Source organism: Theropithecus gelada, chromosome 12, assembly GCF_003255815.1.
Source record: "Theropithecus gelada isolate Dixy chromosome 12, Tgel_1.0, whole genome shotgun sequence".
Lineage (NCBI taxonomy): Eukaryota > Metazoa > Chordata > Mammalia > Primates > Cercopithecidae > Theropithecus > Theropithecus gelada.
Genome location: NC_037680.1, coordinates 43,346,089 through 43,368,043, shown reverse-complemented (window position 1 = coordinate 43,368,043; position 21,955 = coordinate 43,346,089). Strand labels below are relative to the sequence as shown.

At 36.4% G+C, this 21,955-nt stretch overlaps 1 protein-coding gene across 3 annotated transcripts in view; it reads right to left on the bottom strand.

Moving 5' to 3' along the window:
- Window positions 1-21,955, bottom strand: part of XIRP2 (xin actin binding repeat containing 2) — a 367,676-nt gene that overhangs the window by 339,248 nt on the left and 6,473 nt on the right. For 2 of the 3 annotated variants that reach the window (XM_025404417.1, XM_025404415.1), the window contains exon 3: window positions 9,850-10,272. Coding sequence is in view for 2 of the 3 variants with exons in the window: in XM_025404415.1 (XP_025260200.1) it covers window positions 9,850-10,254 (405 nt within the window). In the remaining variant the exon portion in view is untranslated. Of the gene's footprint in view, window positions 1-9,849; window positions 10,273-21,955 lie in introns of those variants that run through there. The other variant, XM_025404413.1, reaches the window with a different exon arrangement.

The window sequence follows — 21,955 nt, the reverse complement described above, 5'->3', positions numbered from 1 at the left end:
TCTCATGGCATCCAATAAATGACTTACATTCCCATAAAACAAGTTAGTACACTATTAAGTACCATAAATCATCATATTTGGTAGTTGGTGCAGATGAGAAACATTAATGGAGCTTGACTTTGTTTCAGGTGTTTGGAACTTATTACACTCACTCACCACTACACATTAAACATAAAGAAATCTCTTTCCAAGTAGGAAAATGTGTTAACCATTTGTTTCCCATACATAATACAGTAAGTATAATGTATCATGTATTATGAAATACATAATACACCATATTATGTATCATAAACAAGGGCACAGTTAGGTGCCTGCAGGTTGCTTGATCTCCAGGAAGAGGGTGGCTGGATGGCTGTACCTGTTGTTTACAGTCACCTCTACTCCAAACTGTCCATACCTGCCCTGCACATTACATTAAGTATCTTGAATTTCAGTGTTGACAAAAGATTACATATTTCTAAGTTCAGAGAAAGGACTTAGTCTGAGGAACAAAAAGGGGGCAACTCCATTAAAGAAAGATTTTCTACATCAACCCTGAGACCTGTTTGGGTGAGGGAGACCAGACAGGGGAGCCCATGGAATTAAGGAAGTTTGTCCTCAGAGGATCAATTCCCCTGCAAAAGGAATAAATGTTCCCCAATCTTAATATCTTAATTAACCATAGTACAATTTTAAAAGTAGGAAATAATTAAACCTTATCTGACTTTCACCACCTTTTCCATTGATGTCCTCTTTTCTGGCCCAGGATTTGGTGGAAGAGTCCACATTCCATTTAGTTGTCATGCCACTTTAGTTTTTTCCAAGCTATGGCAATTTCTCAGTCTTTCCAAAGATAAATATGTTTTAAAAGATAAATAAGATAAATATGTTTATTCAATACTTCTATTCACTGGATTAATTTAACAAATACCACAAGTGACTATTTTTTCCCTTCCCTGTCATCCTATGACTGATTTTCATACTCTATCATTTTCTTTTCAAGAATCTTCTCACAAGCAGAATAAACTAAAGGGAGAAATAAAGAAAATATTACCTTTAGAAAGATGACTAAATAGGGAAAATTTGGGGGCCTTTGGATCCACCAAGAGTCATGGAGATGACACTTCAAAGACAGTCTCTAAGTCTAATCATGGAAAGTCCACCAGCAAACCAAAGCTCCTGCAAGAAGTTAAGACAGGACATCCAACATTCCTGGTGAATAAACTTCCATTTACTGTGGACAAACCTGGAAGAAATTACCTTACCTAAGTGATCACACAGTATTACCAGTAATCAGACTAATTGATTTACTGTATTTCCTGATATGATGTACTGTGAAGGGCAAAACATCATTACTCCTGTGGTATTCCTGCCAAAAATCTGTAACCATGAAAAAACATCAGATAAGCTCATGTAGGAAGGCATTTTCTACATTATTCTGCTTGTGAGAAGATTCTTGAAAAGAACCTGATAGAGTGTGAAAATCAGTCATAGGAGAACAGGGAAAGGAAAAAAATAGTCACTTATGGTATTTTTTAAATTAATTCAGCCAGTACCTAGAAATGTTGAATAAACATCTGAGAAAGATAGGCTGGGTAAAAGAATCGGGCTCCTAACAGGGGCAGTAGACCAAGTATCACTATTCTTATAACACAAGGGCAAAAGCCCTCACTAGTCTACTGAGTAAAATGTCAAAGAATGCCAATCCATGAAGTGACAGCAGTTTTCCCAGTGGAAGGCAAGTCAATATTGCTTAACATCCTTGTATGGTTACTGGCCCCATGTTTTTTAACAGTGTCATATTGTGACTGCGCATATCACTACCACAAACAAATGGGAAGAGATGGCAGCTCCCTCTGAAAGTCTTAAAGGCCATGCAAATATGTTTAGTTGGGAGTTTTGCCAGCTATTTCTTTTTCCAACTAAAATCAAACACTGGACAGGAAGCAGTAAAATAGCAAACATGTAAGTGGGTGAAAAGAACAGTAACATTATTTTTAAAAACAAATTACACCACAAAGAAAAAGCTGCATAAAATGAAAAAAAACATTATGGCCCATCCTCACGGTATTCTTGAGGTCCTCTCTCTGTCTACGGTTTTAATAAAGCTTTGAAAACTAAAACTGAACAAACTGCAGCTCTTTGTCTCATCATCTCAAAATGGGATTGTAACTCATGTTAAAAAGTTTCCTCAGCATTTGCTGTACTGATTATTCAGTGAGGGCTCTTCTCAGTGGGACCTTTGCAGGCTGCAAGACGAAGGTGTTGTCAGATGTATAAAATCTTGTTTGCCCAAAGCTTCTTTCCACTTTTAGAAACCATAGAGTTTTAGCCTCTTCTTTTATAGATGAGAAAACAGAAGTCCACTGAGATTAAATATTTTCTCTCAAGGACATATAGTGGGTTACAGAGAAAAGAGAGGAACGAAAATAGAACAAATATTCATGTAGTGCTACCTTGGTGCTACTTTTTGTATTTCATTAGGTGCTGCCTCTTAAATGCCTCTTCTCCTTCAGATGTTGTATCATTTGTCTTCACAAAAATTAGGTGGTGTATTAATCTCCTTATTTTACAGATATGAAAAGTAAGGATTAATGAGTTAAAATACGTTATTTGAGTTTATACAATGAGAAAGTTCCCAAGATTTCCAACTGACCTTTAGTCACCAAATTTTAAGTTCTCGTATGCTATGCCGAAAAGAAAATCATTATTCTGTAGAATACATTTTCTAACCAAAATGATCACTTTTATTAAACTGGACATTTCAACTCTATAAAAAACTATTTGCCATTTTTTCAGGCAAAGGAGAAATATTTTATTTCTTCAAAGATCTCTGAAACTCTTCCTATGGGAATAATCCTTATTTTTATCTTTTTCTATACTAATATTAATCTGCATTTTAATTTTTCTATATATTTTTGAGAGTTTTTTTTCAGTAATCATTTTCAAGATTCTAATAACTTCTGTCCTGTTAAATGCTTTTACAGAAATACATCATACTTGACAGCAATTACCTCAGAAACACTGATGAGAGGGGAGGGTGGGGAATGCGGAGTCAGAATGCACTGACAGAGGTAACTGCCTGAGAAGAAGTATTGCTTGCTGCTCTGAGATTAGAGATAAATTAATCCCCAAGTCCCCACATGCCAGGGTTTAAGCAGCAAAGATAAATTCTAGCATCTAATGAAGTGATTTTGTAGTGGAAGCCAAAATGTAAGCCATGCTTTTAAATGCCTGATATTATGCAGAACTAAAAAGTAGAGGACAGATTGGTCATTAAATGAATAACCAGAGACTCTGGTTAGTAGAGTGAATGAAACTCACATATGCTGAAAACTATAGCATCTTTAATTATTTATGCCCTATCTAATCATTGATGCACATGTAGGTTCATGGTCCCTTAGCATTTTTCTTCATGGTTTTCTCCATGCCTCCGATTATGCAATAGATTAAATCAATGTATTCCAAGGAAGCACAACTTGTATATGGTGATGGTGGTTCCTATTTTCTATAAAGTTCAGCTCATGCTTGAATAGTCTTTGTCAAAAGTCTGAGGCCTAAATAAATGATAGAAACAGTATTTATTGAGAATTAGGTAAACTCAACCTGATTATATGAGTGAGTGTGGTTAGGGGAAAGATCAGAAGAGTGCATTGAAAACACAAGAAGTCATTAAGTAATCTACTGTAACAATCAGATGTTTTACCATTTGGAGTCTAAAAGACATGAATAGAATAATTAGATTAACAGATTAATTAATTGAAAAGTGAACCTCCTGATTAATGGTGAGAACATACAGGAGACTGAAAGGATTCTTTAAAGAGGCTTTTTAGTGGCCTCATTCTCTAATCCCTATGGACAGCAACTGGGAGCTTCAAAGAAGAAGGATGAAATTTCACCTTCCTGTTCTGTTCCAAATTAACTTTAACACTGCATCTATTCTGACCCGGGCAACCAGAGTCAAGTTCATTTTATTTAAAAACTGTATACATTCTTCACATAATCTATATCACCCAATAGCAGAAAATATGAATTGAAGTAAGTATATTCCAAGTGCTTTTTGAGTTCATAGGTTCCTTTCTAATATTTCTTTCTTTTTTTTTTTTTTTTCCGAGATGGAGTCTCGCTCTGTCACCCAGGCTGGAGTGCGGTGGCGCGATCTTGGCTCACTGTAAGCTCTGCCTCCCGGGTTCACGCCATTCTTCCGCCTCAGTCTCCTGAGTAGCTGGGACCACAGGCACCCGCCACCACGTCCAGCTAATCTTTTTGTATTTTTAGTAGACAGGGGGTTTCACCGTGTTAGCCAGGATGGTCTCGATCTCCTGACCTCATGATCCGCCCGCCTCAGCCTCCCAAAATGCTGGGATTACAGGCATGAGCCACCGTGCCAAGACTAATATGTCTTTTTTAAAAAAAACAAACACACAAATGAACTTCTCCTGATTAATTCAATCTTTAGGTGACTATGTGCTGAAGATCAATACAGATGAGTTAAAACTAAGACATTATGATTTACTGAAGTTTCTTGATTATGTAATATTATATGCATTCATACTACTAACTACAAATAGAAAAAAATCAAAGACCTGACTTTGAAATATGGGAATATGCTCATCAGGGAAGAACAGAGAAAAACTCCACAATCATGTATTACCCAACCATTTTTTAACAATGTTTAAAAGACCTATAATGTAACTGTATTAGTTTCCTATTGCTTCCATAACAAATTGCCATTAACACTGTGGCTTAAAACAGCACACATTTAGGCCAGGCATGGTGGCTCACGCCTGTAATCCCAGCACTTTGGGAGGCCGAGGCGGGCGGATCACTTGAGGTCAGGAGATCCAGACCATCCTGGCTAACACAGTGAAACCCCGTCTCTACCAAAAATACAAAAAATTAGCCGGGCTTGGTGTTTGTAGTCCCAGCTACTCAGGAGGCTGAGGCAGGAGAATGGCGTGAACCCAGGAGGCGGAGCTTGCAGTGAGCCGAAATCGAACCACTGCACTCCAGCCTGGGCGACAGAGCGAGATTCCGTCTCAAAAAATAAAATAAAATAAAAAAGCACACATTTATTATCTTAGAGTTCCAGAAGTCAAATTCAGAAATAAATTTCACAGGTTAAACTCAAGGTGTCCAAAGCCCTTGGGGAACATCCATTTCCTTGCCTTTTCCAGTTCCTATGGGTTGCCTGAATTTTCTGGGTCATGGCCCTGCATCAAGCCAGCCTTTGCTTCTTTCGTCATAACTCCTCTGACTCTCTCAATCTGACATCCTGTAGTCCTCTGATAAAGACTCAGTTTTTATCTGGGATAATTCATGAAAATCTTTGCATTTCAAGATTATTAATCACATTTGTAATGTCCCTTTTGACATGTTGGATAACATACTTGTATATTCTGGGGATTAGAATGTAAATATCTTTGGGAGGTCTTTATTATTCTGCCTATCAAAATAACTATCACCAGAGTAGTCACTTACTTGAATCTAAGTGAAGATAAGTCATGAGTTTCATCCATAAATACTTGTCAACACGGATCCTTCTAATGTTTATGGTTAATTCATGATACATTAACTGATCCTGATTTTTGCATGTATTTAGTTAAACCTGTCTGTGGGATAGTGTTTGCAAAATGTCTGCAATTATTTTTCTCCTAGTATCTATTTCCCTTTGCAAATACAAGTTTGCATTCCCTTCTGTCAAGAGGTGGAGTCTATGTCAGTACACTGTTAATCTGGCTTGCTTTGTGGCTACTTTGATCAATAACATGGACATGTTATGGAACATGGAGAAGTAATGTGCAAATTATGAATATAGCCTCCAAAGGCCTCATGTGTTCCTACTTTCTCTCTTGAAACTTCTATGACCTGTGCATACATCTGTGCTACCTACCTGAGGAGGAGAGATGCAGAGCTGAGTTGTCCCGGCTCTGTTGTCATCCTAGAACAGCCAGATTCCCGCTGACTTTGCAGCTGACCATAGACGCATGAGTGACATCAGACAAGATCAGATGCACAGCCAAGCTCATCAGAGACTTCTAAACAATCATAAAACCACTAATGGTCTAACCCCACTAATTTTGGGGTGGTTTGTTACACAGCAAATGCTATTGATAAATTACATAATAGTAATGTATTTCTTAGTGTTACAAATAGATGTGACATTCTCTCAAAGATTTGTAATTTTGCAACATATTTTTGTAAATTCTTAAAAACTCTTAAAATTATGTTCTACATCATTTATTTGAGAGGATGCTCACATCTTTGGATTATAGTCTGCCTCATAAGCATGAAAATCTTCAGTTTCAATCTTCATTTTAAGTTGTTTTAACAGGGTGTTTTAGAAATGACAATAGGTTGTGTTCATTTTGGAAAATTATAAGATAAAAAAATTATTTTAAGAATTTCTCACTGATTTTCTATTGTAATTATGTCAGAATAAATTGTTTCAACAAAGACTCTGAAATAGTGAATGTTTTAGATATTGATATCTCTTTTTAATGACCTTGCACACTTATAGAAAATAATGTTTGTTTGCTTATTGATGGAGTCTCACTCTGTCACCCAGGATGGAATGCAGTGGTGCAATCATAGCAACCTCTTGCTCATGGGATCAAGGGATCCTCCTGACTCAGACTCCTGAGCCAGTTAGTTTTTAAATATTTGTAGAGACAGGGTTTTGCTATGTTGCTCGGGCTGTTCTTGAACCTCGGGCAATAAGTGATTCTCCTGCTTCAGGTTTCCAACGTGCTGGGAATACGGGTGTGAGCCACTGTGCCTGGCCTTTTGAGAAAAATAGTAAGAGTCTTGTAGATCCCTTTTCCTAGTAATAAATGTTTGACCAAACTCACCTTAAACAGACACATTATAATGAATATGTACATTTCCCTTCTGTTTGCTGAAAAATATTTAGATTAAAAACTGTACACATGTATACACATACATCATAATGTCTAATTGTAATCTACATCTACTTACAAGTAAATATATATACACATACACATATATAAACATACATTAAAAAGTATAGTTACATATATATGTATGTGTGTATGTGTATGCATATGTATGTCAACTTACTTGTAAATAGATGTACATATACATGATATTCCATACCTTTAAAAATTCTACAAGCTCTCAATTTACTGCAATTATTTTATAAATTTTATAAACCAAGTGCCTATTACTGAAGGGTTTCCTTCCATAGCAACATTAAAATGTAGTTTATTGTTCCTTATGGTTGAGATGATTTGCTAGTTGCAAAATATTTTCCTTATTTGAAATTATTTTCTGTCTTTGCTTTAAGTTTTATAAATATTGAATACCTTTTTCCACATCCCCAATATCTCAATAGTCTCCAAAAACATAAATGTCAGAGTTATGAAGTAGCCAGAATTTTTTAGATGATTTATGAAAATAAATATATCATGACTTTATAATGAAGCACTACATAATATAAAGTGGTGACATGAGAAAGAAAAAAGCATCTATAAAAACTAAGAATTAAGTTGTATATAATTAATATGCTATGGGGTGAAATATAGAATTTTAAATTTGATTGAACTAGAATTCTTCTTACATGCCCAACAATATAACAAAATACTTCACTTGGAGAAAACAAGTTAATTCATCATTGACTTCTCTTTGTTCTTTTTCTTCTCGTCCCCTTTGTTCTAGAATAAGTTTGCAAACATTCCTAAAACTTTTTATGTAAACTGATTCTAAAAATTATGTGTCTTCTATGGATAAGAAATTTTTAAATGCATCAACCTTGTTTCATACATTTATGGAAATACTATACTATGACACAGAACCTTAGAATATTTAAAACAGTATGTTACATAAACTAAATTTATCTCATTTTTACAAGGCAAATGGTGGTTTTAATATATCTGGTTCTTTTCATAATTATTTGTATAGTTACTAGATGGCAAACCACCTATCATGCTGAATATTACTAATCTCACATTTAAATCAGAAACGATTATTAAGGCCGGGCGCGGGGGCTCAAGCCTGTAATCCCAGCACTTTGGGAGGCCGAGACGGGCGGATCACGAGGTCAGGAGATCGAGACCATCCTGGCTAACACAGTGAAACCCCGTCTCTACTAAAAAATACAAAAAAATAGCCGGGCGAGGTGGCGGGCGCCTGTAGTCCCAGCTACTCGGGAGGCTGAGGCAGGAGAATGGCGGGAACCCGGGAGGCGGAGCTTGCAGTGAGCTGAGATCCGGCCACAGCACTCCAGCCTGGGCGACAGAGCAAGACTCCGTCTCAAAAAACAAAAAAAAAAAAAAAAAGAAACGATTATTAATGTTTTATTATATTATTGTTGTATATAAGCAGTTGCATCTCATCCAGATGAGAGAGGTTATATTACATCACTTATATAGATGACTTTTTCTACCTTTGGTCATTTCTTTTGTCAGTTATCTTGGGTAAATGTTCAAAATTATTACAGTAAAGTCAACAGAGATTGAGTGGAAATTATTTTCTGTGGCTTTACTTTTCTTAATTTATAAAGATAAAAAATAAATGACACTGTAACTATCTTTGTTGTATACCCCAATCCCTAAACATTCATCTAAAAGATATAAAAGTATAAACAAAAAGGATTGCACCTGTGAAATAGAAAAAGAAAATCTTCAAATCAGGGATCAGCAAATCGTTGCATGTTTTAAGAGATCCTCTAGTCTCAACATAACCTCATAAATATAACTTCATATCCCTTATTATCATTAAACAAATTAGAGTTACTTGATGTTCAAAGAAGGGTAGCTTACTACATATTTCCCAATAACACAACTGGAAGCAAAAATTAGCAAAACAATTGATTTTCAAAAATTTTCTACTTCTGTGATGCCTTCTATGAAGGCTATTTATCCATTAACAAGAATAGGACTGTGTACCTTCCTGATAAAACTGTCATTAGGTGAAAACCAAATAAAACAAGAGACAATCAAGCAAGCAAAGAAACAAACAAGCAAACAAAAAAAGTGTGGAGTTTGCTTTCTAAAGGAAAACCTGAAATCATTTATTAATTCTTTGTAAAATTCAGCTATAATCTCTATTATGTGCAGGCCCTAATGAGTGTAATAAATTTAAGTAATTCTAGTTGAAATAGTAGTTGCTTTTAATTACCACAAAAGTATAAATGTGATCTTAGTTAATAATGTTGCTAATCCTGTTTCCTGAATTTGGCTAAATGCCCTCTTTAGCTAATAGACATATTTTATATGTGACATTATAATATACCATAATCACTGAGGAATGATCATCATCTACCACAAAATATTCCAGACTCTACGCTTAGTGTTTAAAATATGTTACCTATAATCTTCATAAGATCCATGTAAAGTAACAGATTAAGACATTTGTATTTCTAAGGTTAAGTGTCATTCAGCTAGAGAAGTTAATGGCAGGCTTTAGGATTAAAACCTAGATCACTGTGGTTCCAAAGCCTTCATTTATTCCATGTCAGCATCATTACTGATAAATCCTCATAGAGCTTTGGCTAAAAGCAACACCATTTGTTAAATGTTTGAGGTACAAAGGGTGGTTAGAAATTGTTCCTGCCTCTAAGGAATTTACAACCTAGTTGAAGAAATTAGGCACATACATACAGAAACATCAACATAAGAGGGCATATCAATATTGTTTTTATGGAAGTAAAAGGAAGTCAAGTCCACGTTGAAGCAGACCATAGAGAAAATTAATAGGAGAGGATGTCACATTTTCACACTGCATTACATATTGGCTTCAGGACATCTGTCTAGAATCCTGGTGGGGGGAAAGATTACATGCTTAGTAATAAACGGTAGGCTAGGCAAGGAAGTCATATGTAAATATTGACTCTCAATAATGGCTCCTTACCTTTCCTCCATATTCAGCTGGTTTGTTTCCACTCTTAGGAGCCTCAAACACACTTCTCAGCTCATCGAGGGCAATGGAAAAGCGCTCAATCCTGCGCCGACTGCTCAGGGAATCCTCCTTCAGCACTTCTGGCCGACCATATTCCCTGGTGGTGTTACTCTTGTCCACAGAATCCTTCCCTTCAGGCTTTGAGCTCAACGTCTCTTCCCCTGAGCAGGGCAGACTTGTGGGATCCAAAGGTTCAGGTGCTGATACTACTTCTTCTTCAGGCTCAAGCAATTTGCTTTCCTGAGGTTGGAAAATTGTGAAACGGCTGTCCCTGGGATAACACTCACTTCTCTGATAATCACAAGATTCCCATTTCTGCCTCAGGAGGTTGAGGGAGCCCTTCTGCATTGGGAACATGGATGGGTCTAGGTTGTCCTGCAATATCAAAAATCCTTTTATCAAAGATACACTCAAGAGTCTAAGTTATTTTCAGACTCAAAATACTCTAGGAGCACCAGCTCTTGGGGTTTGAGTCTTAGTGAAGAAATCCAGCTTTCCTATACAATTCCATACAATTTCTGGCTCTTCACCCCACAAAGTTATGTAAGTTAAACTAGAATTACACAAATTATGGAGAGGTGTGGTTTGTATAGCCATGGTTATTTGAATATAAAGAAACAAAAGCAAAGAACACATGACTTTCTTCCATTTTCCTTTTATCTAAAATCAGCCAACAATTATTTAAAATAAAAAATTTGGACAGTGTTACTTCATTGTTTAGTATATTCTAAGAAAAGGGCAATTTAAAAAGTCTAAAAACAAAGTAAAGTGGTTCATTTCCTGCCTGCAACAGTTCAAAATTTCCTTTGGAATTACTGGTTTCTGTAAAAGTCTTACTTCAGAAGTAGTAGACTAAGAGCTAATAATTATTAAGTTTTTGTTCTCAGGCAAAACACTTTGATAATGACTTTACATGTATACCTCATTTTAATCCTAATATTATCACAAAGAGTTAATTGCTACTATTATTACTATTTTGCAGGTAAGAAAATTAAATAGTAATTTGCCCAGGATTCTGAGTGACAAAGCCTGGATTTGAAATACATCTGTGGAACTCCAGGATCTGCCCTCTTAACCAGTGGAGTTTATCTTTTGTACTTTGAGTTTTCAATTCTCATCTCATTGTGAGACTGACTGGAATTTCACCTTGTTTTAGAGCGTTTTCTGGTACGATAAGGAAGAAAAAAAATGGCAAAGTGTACTCTTACCGGAAACACACACACACACACGCCCCCCCCCACATACACACACACACATCATGGGCAGCAAGAATTATATGCTAGCATGAATTTTTGCCACAGAAATAGCTACTTCCTGTTCTAACCCAAAGATTCTGCACTGTACGTTTGGGGCTTTAAAACATAAATTTTGTTTTTGAAGGATCAGGCATTTTCCTGGAAAAGTATCAGCGCAGTGGGTCTGGTAAACAATATGTCAGATGAAGGCTTAGAAATGTCTCAGAAGGTCACCTAACACAATAGCTCCATATTTCTTTGACGACCAGCCACATTATGAAAAATACCTTATACACGAGGACTCAGTGCACAAATTAGATTAATAAAAGTGAATATAAAAGAAATAAACTTTGTGTTCATTAAACAATAGTTTCCCTAATTACGTGAACTGCCTGGTGATATTTTCTACTCTGAACTCCTTCACTTTTAAAGATAATGTGTGCTGCCCACTAAATTGATGTAATGATATAGTAATGTTTCATGGACTGCTGGGTAGCTCCATGCTTACAGCAGAAGTTCAGTCCCAGGTTGGGTTTTACTAACTGTGTGACCTTGAAAAATCTTCACTGGTAGAATATACATCATGGTTTTAATTTGAGAAATAAATTTGATAATGCATATAAAGCTTCCAGTGTGTATTCAACACCCCAATAACTGTTAAATCCACATCCAGATGTATCTCTGGCTAAAGAATCACTTTAATCACTCAAATATTGATGCTATACCTGAAACTCCTAGATAGGAGTGCTTGGAAGAAGAAGTGGGGGTATTTTAAGACACAAAGCCATAGACTGAACAGACTGGAAAATTTGGCCTTAATAATATTGCCAACTAGTAAGTTGGAATTAGTCACTTATTATAGAAAGTCTCAATAAAACAGTATATCAAAGAAGACCTGAATATCTTTGGAAAACTGATCAGCATATGTTGAGAATTTAAACAACATATGTTGTTAATGTCTATGTCTCATGTGTGGATGACAGAAAAGACCACATTAACAAGGGAATGATTGAGACACTGTCACAGCTGGTAGGAGTGACCTCACGAGGTTATTTAATGAAAGACTTGTTTTTGAGCCAACTGCACATAGTTGGAAAGGGAAAGCTGAGAGGCAGAAAAACTGGCAAGTTGGGGAGCAAAGTCATTTTCTCCTGTAGAAAAGGAAATCCTAATAATGGAAACTGATTTGGAACATCTGTTTCCGGATCAAGTTGGAATAGACATACTTCTTTCTCTCAATGTCTCCTACTAAATACAGCTAAAACCCCTAGAAATTGGACACATGAAATAAACATAAGAGGACTTTGAAAAGTAGAGAGAAGGCAAACTGCCTAGGAATGTTGAGACCTAAGGAACAATATGGTGGTGAATTCCCAGGGATTTCTTTTTCCTTCATATATACAGAACTGGTGGTGGGAAGAACCAGTAACTCAGAAAATCCTAGTGGGGAAGAAAATGAAATTGCCCTGGGAAAACCTGCTTTCCCTAGCCAAATAAGCTGAAAAGTGTCAGCCTAGAAAGACAGGACACTTCTAGGCCATAAGTACCATATTCCAGGGCAAACAACATGAAAAACCACAACTAAACCCTTACTCCCATCCACAAAGGCTGAGTGGTAAGTCTAAACTTCTGGCTTTTTGCCCCTTGCTGTCTCTCTCTCCAACTACCTTCATACTAGAGAAGACTGAGTCGGGGGCCAGGATTTTTGTTCCCACTTGATGGTAACGGGGCTCCTCTAGAAGATGTCAGTGGAAGCCATGTGAAGATCCTGTACTTCTACCCCACCTAGCAGTATCAAGATCTTCTCCTCTTCCCTTTGTGTGTCAGAGAACAGAGCTGGTAATTAGAACTTTCTCCATCATCCACTGGTATTGAGAGCTTCCTTCTGGCAATTATGCCAGTGGAGGCTACAAGGAGAGCAATAAAGAGGGGCTTCCCAATTTCCCAGCCAGCAGGGGTGCTGGCCTTGGAGGAATAATGGAGAGCCCAATATCCCACCTCCACAAAACAGTCATTGAACACCCTTCTTCAGGGAGTCAAAGGTCAGAAATATGTGAGTAAGATGCAGAGTTTCACAACATAATTGACAAAATATCCAAGATACACTTGAAAATCATTCATATCAAGAGCCACCAAAGACCTAGACCAAAGCAGAAAACAATCAACTGACACCAACACTGACATGATACAGGTGTTTCAATTATCTCGCAAGAATTTTGAAGTAGCCATTACAAGATTGCATTAGTGAATCAAAAACATGATTGAAAAAAAAGTGAAAAAGTGGAAAGCCTTAGCAAAGAAATAGAAGACATAAAGAAGAAACAAATGAAAATTTTAGAAATGAGATAGAAATAACCAAAATTTAAAAACTCATTGGATGGACTCAGCAAAATAAAAAGGGCAAAAGGAAAGGATCAGTGAATTTGAAGATACAATGATAGTAAGTATCAAATCTGAACAAAACAGAGAATATAGAGTGAAAGAAGAATAGAAACTAAGAGACAAGTTGGACTATAAAAACAATCTAAAATTCATGTCATTGGATTTCCAGAAAAAGAGAAAGATGGTGGGACTTAAAAAATACTCCAAAAAATTCGTGGATAATTTTTTCCAAATTTGGCAAAAGATACAAACCTGTAATTCAAGAAACTGAGGTAACCACCAAGACACATCATAATCTAATTTCAGGAAACAAAATTAAAAAAATCATGGTAGTCACTACTCCCAGTTTTATTCCCATTGTAGAAGACGGGAAACAAAGACGGTACCAGCATTCACATTGCACGGTGGCATAGGATGGTAACGCACTGTGCTGCAAAATTCACCATTACGAATAAGCAACATACCAGTGTCAGTTTTCAATCTATTCCCTCTCAGTTCCAAAAAGCAATAAGAAAGAAATGACACCTTGCTTATACAGAGAGAACAATCTGAATGACAGCAAATTTCTCATCAGAAACCATGAAGATTGGAAGGCAAGGGCACAATATTTTTCAAGTGTTAAAATAAAATAACTGCCAACTCCAAATTCTATGTCTAACAAAATGATGTTTCAATAACGGAGAAAAAATAAACACATTCTCAGACAAAGGAAAATTAAGAAGAATTTGTTGCTGGTAAACCTATCCTAAAAAATTGGCTACAGGGTATTCTTGAATGACAAAGAAATGGAAGAAGGAATCTTCAAATACTTGAAATATCAGGAAGGAAGAAAGAACAGAAAGAGGAAAATCATGAAGAAATAGTATACAATCTTTCTCCTCTTGTATTTTCTAAATTATGATTGAAGGTTGAATCTACGAGTATAATAGTGTCTGATTTTCTCAATATGTGTGGAGAAGCTAACCAACACAATTATATTATAAACTAGGGAGGGCAAAAGGATACAGGAGGTAAAGTTTCTATACTTCATTCAAACTGCAAAATGTTAATACCAATAGACTGTGATAAGCTTTACGTGTATAACACGCATTTAGGGGAACTACTAAAACTCCATCATACTTGAGGTGTGTTACAAAACACTGTAGCTAAATATTTAAGTAACTCATAGAAAGACATGAAAAATGAAAGAGAGAAACATACAACAGAGGGAACAGAGAAGACAAACTGAAATTTCAGACTTAAGCCCAATAATTTCAAATATTACATAAAATGTAAATGGCCAAACCATAAAAATGAAAAGACCAAGATTGTGGGGTGGATTAAAAACATTATCCAGCTATCCATGTAAGGGTGCTATTCTAAGCGAAAAAAGCCAATCTCAAAAGGTCGTATACTATAAAATACCATTTCGATAACATTCTTGAAATGACAAAATTACAAATGTGCAGAACGGATTAGTGGTTCTCAGGGATTGTGAATGGACGGGACATGTTGGGATAGGCTTCACTACAAAGGGGTAACACAGGGAGATCTGTGTGGTAGTAGGAAATTTCTGCGTCTTGATCGCTGTGGTGGTTACAGGAATCTGCATAGGCGATAAGTGGCACAGTATTAGTAGTGTATATAGCGCCAATTTCAATTTCCTGACTTTTATAATGTACTCTAGTTATGTAAGGTGGAATTATTGAAGGAAACTAGATAAATCATACAAAAGATCTCTCTCTACTATCATGCAACGTCCAATGAATCTATAATTATTTCAAAATAAAATGTTAAAAACTAAACAGATAAAAAAGTGATTTGGTAGTCACTACTCCAAGTTTTACTCCAATTGCAGGAGAAGGTGGGAAACAGACAGTAGTACCAGCATTCACACTGTGCAGTGGCATAGGATGGCAATGCATTGTGCTGCAAGATCCACTATTATGAATAAGCAACATAACCTGTGTGAGTTTTCAGTCTGTTACCTCTCAGTTCCAATGCACCCTTCAACATATGTTGCTTGACAAATAACTGAATCCCTTTAAGCACTTCTCATTTAATGTGAGCACAATGTTTAGCTTTCTTAGCAAACACTGGAGGGACATTGCAAGAGAAAGAGGCTTCCTGCAATTTCCTACCTGGGGGTATCAGCAGTCATGAGCATGAGAACAATGTGGAACCTGCCCAACCGTAGCCACAGAATGATCTTATAGCTTGGGCCAGGAAATAACTTCTCTACAGCTTCCTTCTCATGGAAACAAACCATACAGCTGCCTGTGTCTGGAGGGTCACATAGGGAGCAGCTTTGGATTCTATAAGCCCCTGGGTATCCTGCATGCCCCCTGCATGTGTCCTAAGAGATAAACTCAGATCTGCTTCTCTCTCTGCAAGCCCCCACATAGCCCATGTGCTTTGAAAGCCTATTACCTAGAGAGGTGCTCCAACCCCCACTGCATGGCCTTGCCACCAGCTGCTGTCTGCTTGGTCTGCCTCTGAAAGGTGGTCTATTGATAGTCTGGAAACTCCAGGTCAGCTCTAGCCTGGCTAAACCAGCAAGCTTCCTGCTCTCCAGTGGGCTGAACCACACCTTCTCCATGAAAGTCTGGATCCTTTGCCAGTTTGTCTTTCCTTGGTTGCTCTCCCTCAGCCTGAGGCTAGTGAATTGACTTTCTTTGTAGCTAATACCTATTCTTGTATCATAGTTGTTAATTCTTTCTATTAACTTATCTTGTTTAACTTACATGTGGCTTCTTTTTCCTGATTGGACCCCAACTGCTACAATACTCTTGCATAATCCGCTCTCTAATTCTAACAGTAGGTCACGGTGATATGTTTTCAGTATTGTCAATGGTGATGCATGCCACCATTCCCTCTGTTACTAACAGTTTTGCCATGGGACATGAGATTGGAGAAACTCTTCTTCCCATATTCCCTGATCAGGGAATGACATCAACAGGGCAGAAGGCACACTATCCTAGGGCCATTGAGTGCTATTCTTGCAGAATGTTTTCCGGAAACAGTGCAGAAAAAATTATTTGGAAAAATTAAGAAGCCGAATAGATATCCCATTCTGGGAGAATTACAACATGTACACCCTTGTTAAATGCTTTGAAAAGTCTTTCAGAAAGAAGTACAAGGACATTCGTGTGTTGCTTAATGTTCTGAGAAATGTATTGTTTGTCAATTTCATCCTTGTGAGAAGATCACAGAGTGTACTTACACAAGCCTAGAGGGTAAAGCTTACTACACATCTAGCCAATATGGCACAGCCTTTGCTCCTAGGCTGAAAGCTCTACAGCATGTTATTGTACTGAATGCTGTAGGCAGTATAACACAGTAGTATTTGCATATCTAACCATAGAAAAGGTACAGTAAAAATACAGTATAAAAGATAAAATGTATTATACCTGTATGGGGCACTTATCATTAATGGAGCTTGCAGGACTAGAAGTTGCTCTGGGTGAGTCAGTGAGTAAATGCGAAGGCCTAGGAGATTACTGTACACTCCTGCTGTAGACTTTATAAACATTATATATACATAAGCTACATTAAATTTATGAGATTTTTCTTTCTTCAATAACAAATTAACTTTAACTTACTATAACTTTGTTACTTTATGAACTTGTTAATTTTAAAAACTTTTTGACTCTTTTGTAGTAACAGCTTAAAATCCTAAACACATTGTACAACTGTAGAAAATTTTTTCTCTGTATCTTTATTTTATAACTTTTTTTTCACTTTTTAAACATTTTTATTAAAAACTAAAACACATACATTATTAGCCTAGGACTACACAGGGTCAGGATCATCAATATCACCATCTTTCACCTCCAATATCACTATCTTGTCCCACTGGAAGGTTTTCAGGGGCACGAACATGAAACGGAGCTGTCATCTCCAGTGATAATAATGCCTTCTTCTGGAACACCCACTGAAGGCCCTGCCTGAGGCTGTTTTGCAGTCAATCTTTTACATATATCTTTTAAATTTTTAGAAAAAGTATGGTCTAAAATAACAATTATAAAAATGTAGTATAGTAAATACTGGGCAATAGGGATTTTTTTCCTCCATTATAGTCTTGGGGGACCACCACCGTATATGCAGTCTGTCATTAACTGAAACATTATTATGTGGCATAGAACTGTAGTTCAAAGTTGTCCTTAACTTATTTGTCAAGGGAGCCTTTTAGCATAAATTGCTCATAACATCCACAGGTGCAGTCTTCCATTAAAGACCTTTTGATAAATGTAGAAATAAAGCAAAATCCACTAATTATAAAAGGCAAGCCTCTGTTTTCTTCTTAGTATAACCATGTAGTAGTCATGACTTTGGCAAGTTTTTTTAAAGTATTTGTTAATCACTATTATATTTAACAAGCAATTTTTTGGTATTTGTATTCTATTAGAAATCAGCTGGCATCTGTTAAAGACCACATGATAAGCTGTAACATTTGTATATAAAACGAGAAGACTTTCCCAGCATTCAGAGAATTGCATGCTGTCAGAATCTGGGTATGAATGAACAGAGGGTGATGGCTGTGTATATTAAAATATAGTTCCAAAAGTCATTTAATTTTAAAAAGATTCAGCTGAAATGAATATCCAAAGGGACTACATAGGTGGCAGGTAGTGATCCTGCTGCAAAGGTTGCCAACAGGATATGGCATCCCTTTCTTTCCAATTGAGGAAAGCAAACTTTGATTTACGCGTAATTTACTTCTGTTCATGGATCCAGAGACCTGTTGCTGGCTATGGTGGGACCCAACTACCACCTTATTTATCCTCCTGGGGGAGCAATCCTCAAGAACAACTTCAGTGCAGGTGGTTGTCTTTGCTAAGTTAAGCATCAGTATGTGGAGTTATTGAGACTGAGATATACCAAGGCAGACCGAGGTAGGATGAAATAAAAAATTGCCGTGGAAGCTGCAATAACCTGAAGGATTAACCAATAACCTGAAATGAAGCATCAGGGCATAATACAACCAACGTGGACATTTTGATAAAAATGTTTTGCAGTATTGCATATGGCACATAAAATGTTTTTGCTTCTAACTAAAGTAGTAAACTCTGTATTTTTCCTTGTTAGGAATTGGCTTGGGTAGTTTAAGAGATTTTCATCCATGATTCCCCTCCTTCATCCTCTCTCCAGGATTTAATCACTGTGTCCTTTTAGTCTCTTGCATTTCTTATTTTCTCTCCTGCCACAGGACCTTTGCAAATGCTGTCTTTCTGCATAAATACTCTTCTCTCTCCTGTTCTGTCGGTATCCAGTATTTATCCTTCTGTTCTCACCATAAGGCATGACTGCCTCAGGGAAGCATTCCTGACTTACCAAAGATGTTATAGCTCACTATTTTAGCACCCTCAAAATATGTTCTTTGTTGTTCACATTATCAAAACTACAATTACACATTTGTTTGTGTAGCTATTTTACTAATGTGTTTCCTAACTTGAAAATTCTATGTTGGCAAGGTGCATCCCGGTTTGTGTTCAGTCGTTTATCCTTCACTTTTAACACACTGCCTGGCACAAAGCTGGGGCTCAATTAACATTATTAGAATGAAAGGTACAATGCTGAAAATAGTAGGTTTTCACTGTAACCCATCTTATGTATAAACATATTTTTTCTTCTCATACTGGAATTAACTAGAATTAATATATGGAGCAATAGTTCCCCTGGGATTCACTCCGACTCAGTAGATATTAAAAGCAACCCAATTAGTGCATTTTTAGTAAGTACCTGAGGTGATTTTAAGGAAGATGGCCTGAACTATATACTTTGAGAAACACTAATAAAGAGAGTAATGGTTTACATGGACTTAAGAAAGGAAATCTGCCAAGATTTAGTAAATACACGAGCTGACATTCACGTTAGGATTCCAAAGAGTTTATTTCACGTTGCTGCCAGGTGATCTGCTATCTTGTGTAAAAGAGTATTAGGTCTTCAGAGAGAGAATTTGTAAGGGAAGGAAAGAAACCCTTGGTCAAAGCTAAGTTGTCTGTGTATTAAAGACTGCATGTTTACAAAAGTGTTCTAATATTTTGTGATCTCTGTTATTGTAAGAATTATCTCCTGCCTCTATTATTGTAACATTGAGTTTATGTCTAATTATAATGATAACGTTAGGTTTGTGGCCCATTGTATTAAACAAAAAGAAAGACCACAGTGATTTTGCCTGTCAAGCATACCAATCTGCTCAGAGAAAAATTATCTTTGACTAAGTCTCGGGGAGAAGAAAAATTACCAAATGCTTCCCTGTTCCACTGAAAGTCCCTAAAGTTAAATTTTAAACAAGCTTTGTAAATAGTCTCATATGGTTGATTTACTAAGATTTCCTGTAAGTCATAACTCTTGTTTCTTGTGTTTGACAACATGCTTTGGTATACTTCTCTACTAACAGCATTTCAAGTTTAAAGCATAGTTATATATCAATCTGAAACACATTTTCAAATCTAAGAAATCTCTGATTATTACAGAATGATAGTGAATGAAGAGTTTTAAACAGTCTGACACATGGCAAGATTGACAATGGCACTGACACTTTTGATCTCTATTTTTAAAAGGGAAAATGTGCCCAGAAATAATAATTTAATAGGAGAATATTATTTAACATATGCAAATGTGCCTTGCAGGGTTTTAATAGTCACTACAGATAGTAAAAAAGGAAATGCTTCAAAGTGAGGGGGATATTTTACTAAATGGTGGTCTGGCCACACAATGAAATGATGTAGCCATGTGAAATGGTGAATATAAAGACAATGCAGAACCAATGAAAGCAGTATATGATATAAAATTGGGTAAAAAGATACGCAGAAAGGAATGTATTGCATGACTTCAAAATATATGTTCAAGAACTGAAAGTATTTTTTTAAAATGCAAATAATTTTTTTGGTATATTGGGATTGAGGCAGTTGGCTTTTCTACATTTTTGAAGAGAAAATAAATGTCATCTTTATCAGCATTGGTTTAAACTGTCTACTTCCTTTCACAGAAGGAAAATAATAGCCTTTTAAAACAATTATGGATTTTTCTGGAATATTTTTAAAGTTTCCATCAATTACTCTAATATTTATAGCATCAAATTCAAATATTCTCACTTTTCACTACCAGAGAATGACCACTGAAGGTAATTTAAACCCAAGAGTCAGTTTACTGCAGTCATCTCTGTTTTAAATTACAGCACATGCAAACCCTCTCTAGAATCAGCATGCGATCCCTCTTTTCCTTCTGGTGGTGTTATATGTGTATGTGTGTATGTGTGCATGTGTGTGTGTGTGTGTATATATATATAACTTATATATTATAACATATCATAGAAGTTTTATTTATATATATGTATATATATGTGTATATATATGTGTGTGTGTGTATATATATATCTCTCTTCTATGAAATGATCTCTGAGCCTGACTGCAAGTGATGTCATTTTTCATTGCTCCAAAATTGTGGCATTCTATGTCAAGTAACCCATCAAAGGTTATTGCAGAAAAGAACACCAACTTCAGCTCTGGGAACCTGAGAAGCCTCAACATATTTGCTGTGGGGACCTGGACGGAAAGCCTTTTACTGAAATGTACAGGAAGCCTCTCCTCAGATGCAGGCAGCTGAAGTTCTGCAGGAGGGTGTTTAACCTTGTTTTACTCTGTGCAATAATTTTTAAAGTTGGCTTTGAAATTCTGAAAACACAGCAGGCTGCAAAGGGTCTGGGTTGCATGCCAGAGCTATTTCATAGAATAATTTCGGTCATAAAGCAATTGACTTTTTTCATGAAAGATCAACACATGTCTCTTTTCATTCTCATTGTTTCTGTGATTTCTACCTGCTCTCTTTCCCAACACCCATCATCTTCTGGCCCAGTGTGCTTTGGAGATCACAGCATTTTCTGAGGCCCTTTAAACATGACTTTAAATATTTTTTCAGGTATAATTCAACAAGTACAATACCAACTAGAATTCTAAAATATTTTTGTTAATCAGAATGAAGGGTCTGCCAATTTGAGAATTAAAAAAACATCAGAATGGAATAAAAAGATATTGTTGGATAGAAATTTTTCTAGTGGGTTTTTCATCTTTGGAAACTACAACATGTGTCTGAAGGGGGAAAATATTTGCAATATAATTCTAGCATACTGCAAAATAGTAGCTAACGATCCCAATAAGATGACAGAGCAGACGAAGATTGTGAGGATTGTGAGGCATATCAGCATCAGCAAGCTGAAGGTTCAAACTACAAAACAAAGGGTTTCCAAGAACCTGCCAAATTTATGTTGTCACTAAGCCAGATTCTCTGCCAAGGAAATCCTCAGTCTTGCAACTGCAGAAAGCAAGTTAAGGTTAGGTAAATATCTCAAACTAGCACCTTCTGACAAGGGTAAGAATCCCAAGGATTATGTTTATACTGCTAATATTAGTGTAATTTAACTTATTTTCATGCTTTGGTTACATTTTCTGTTACCAAGC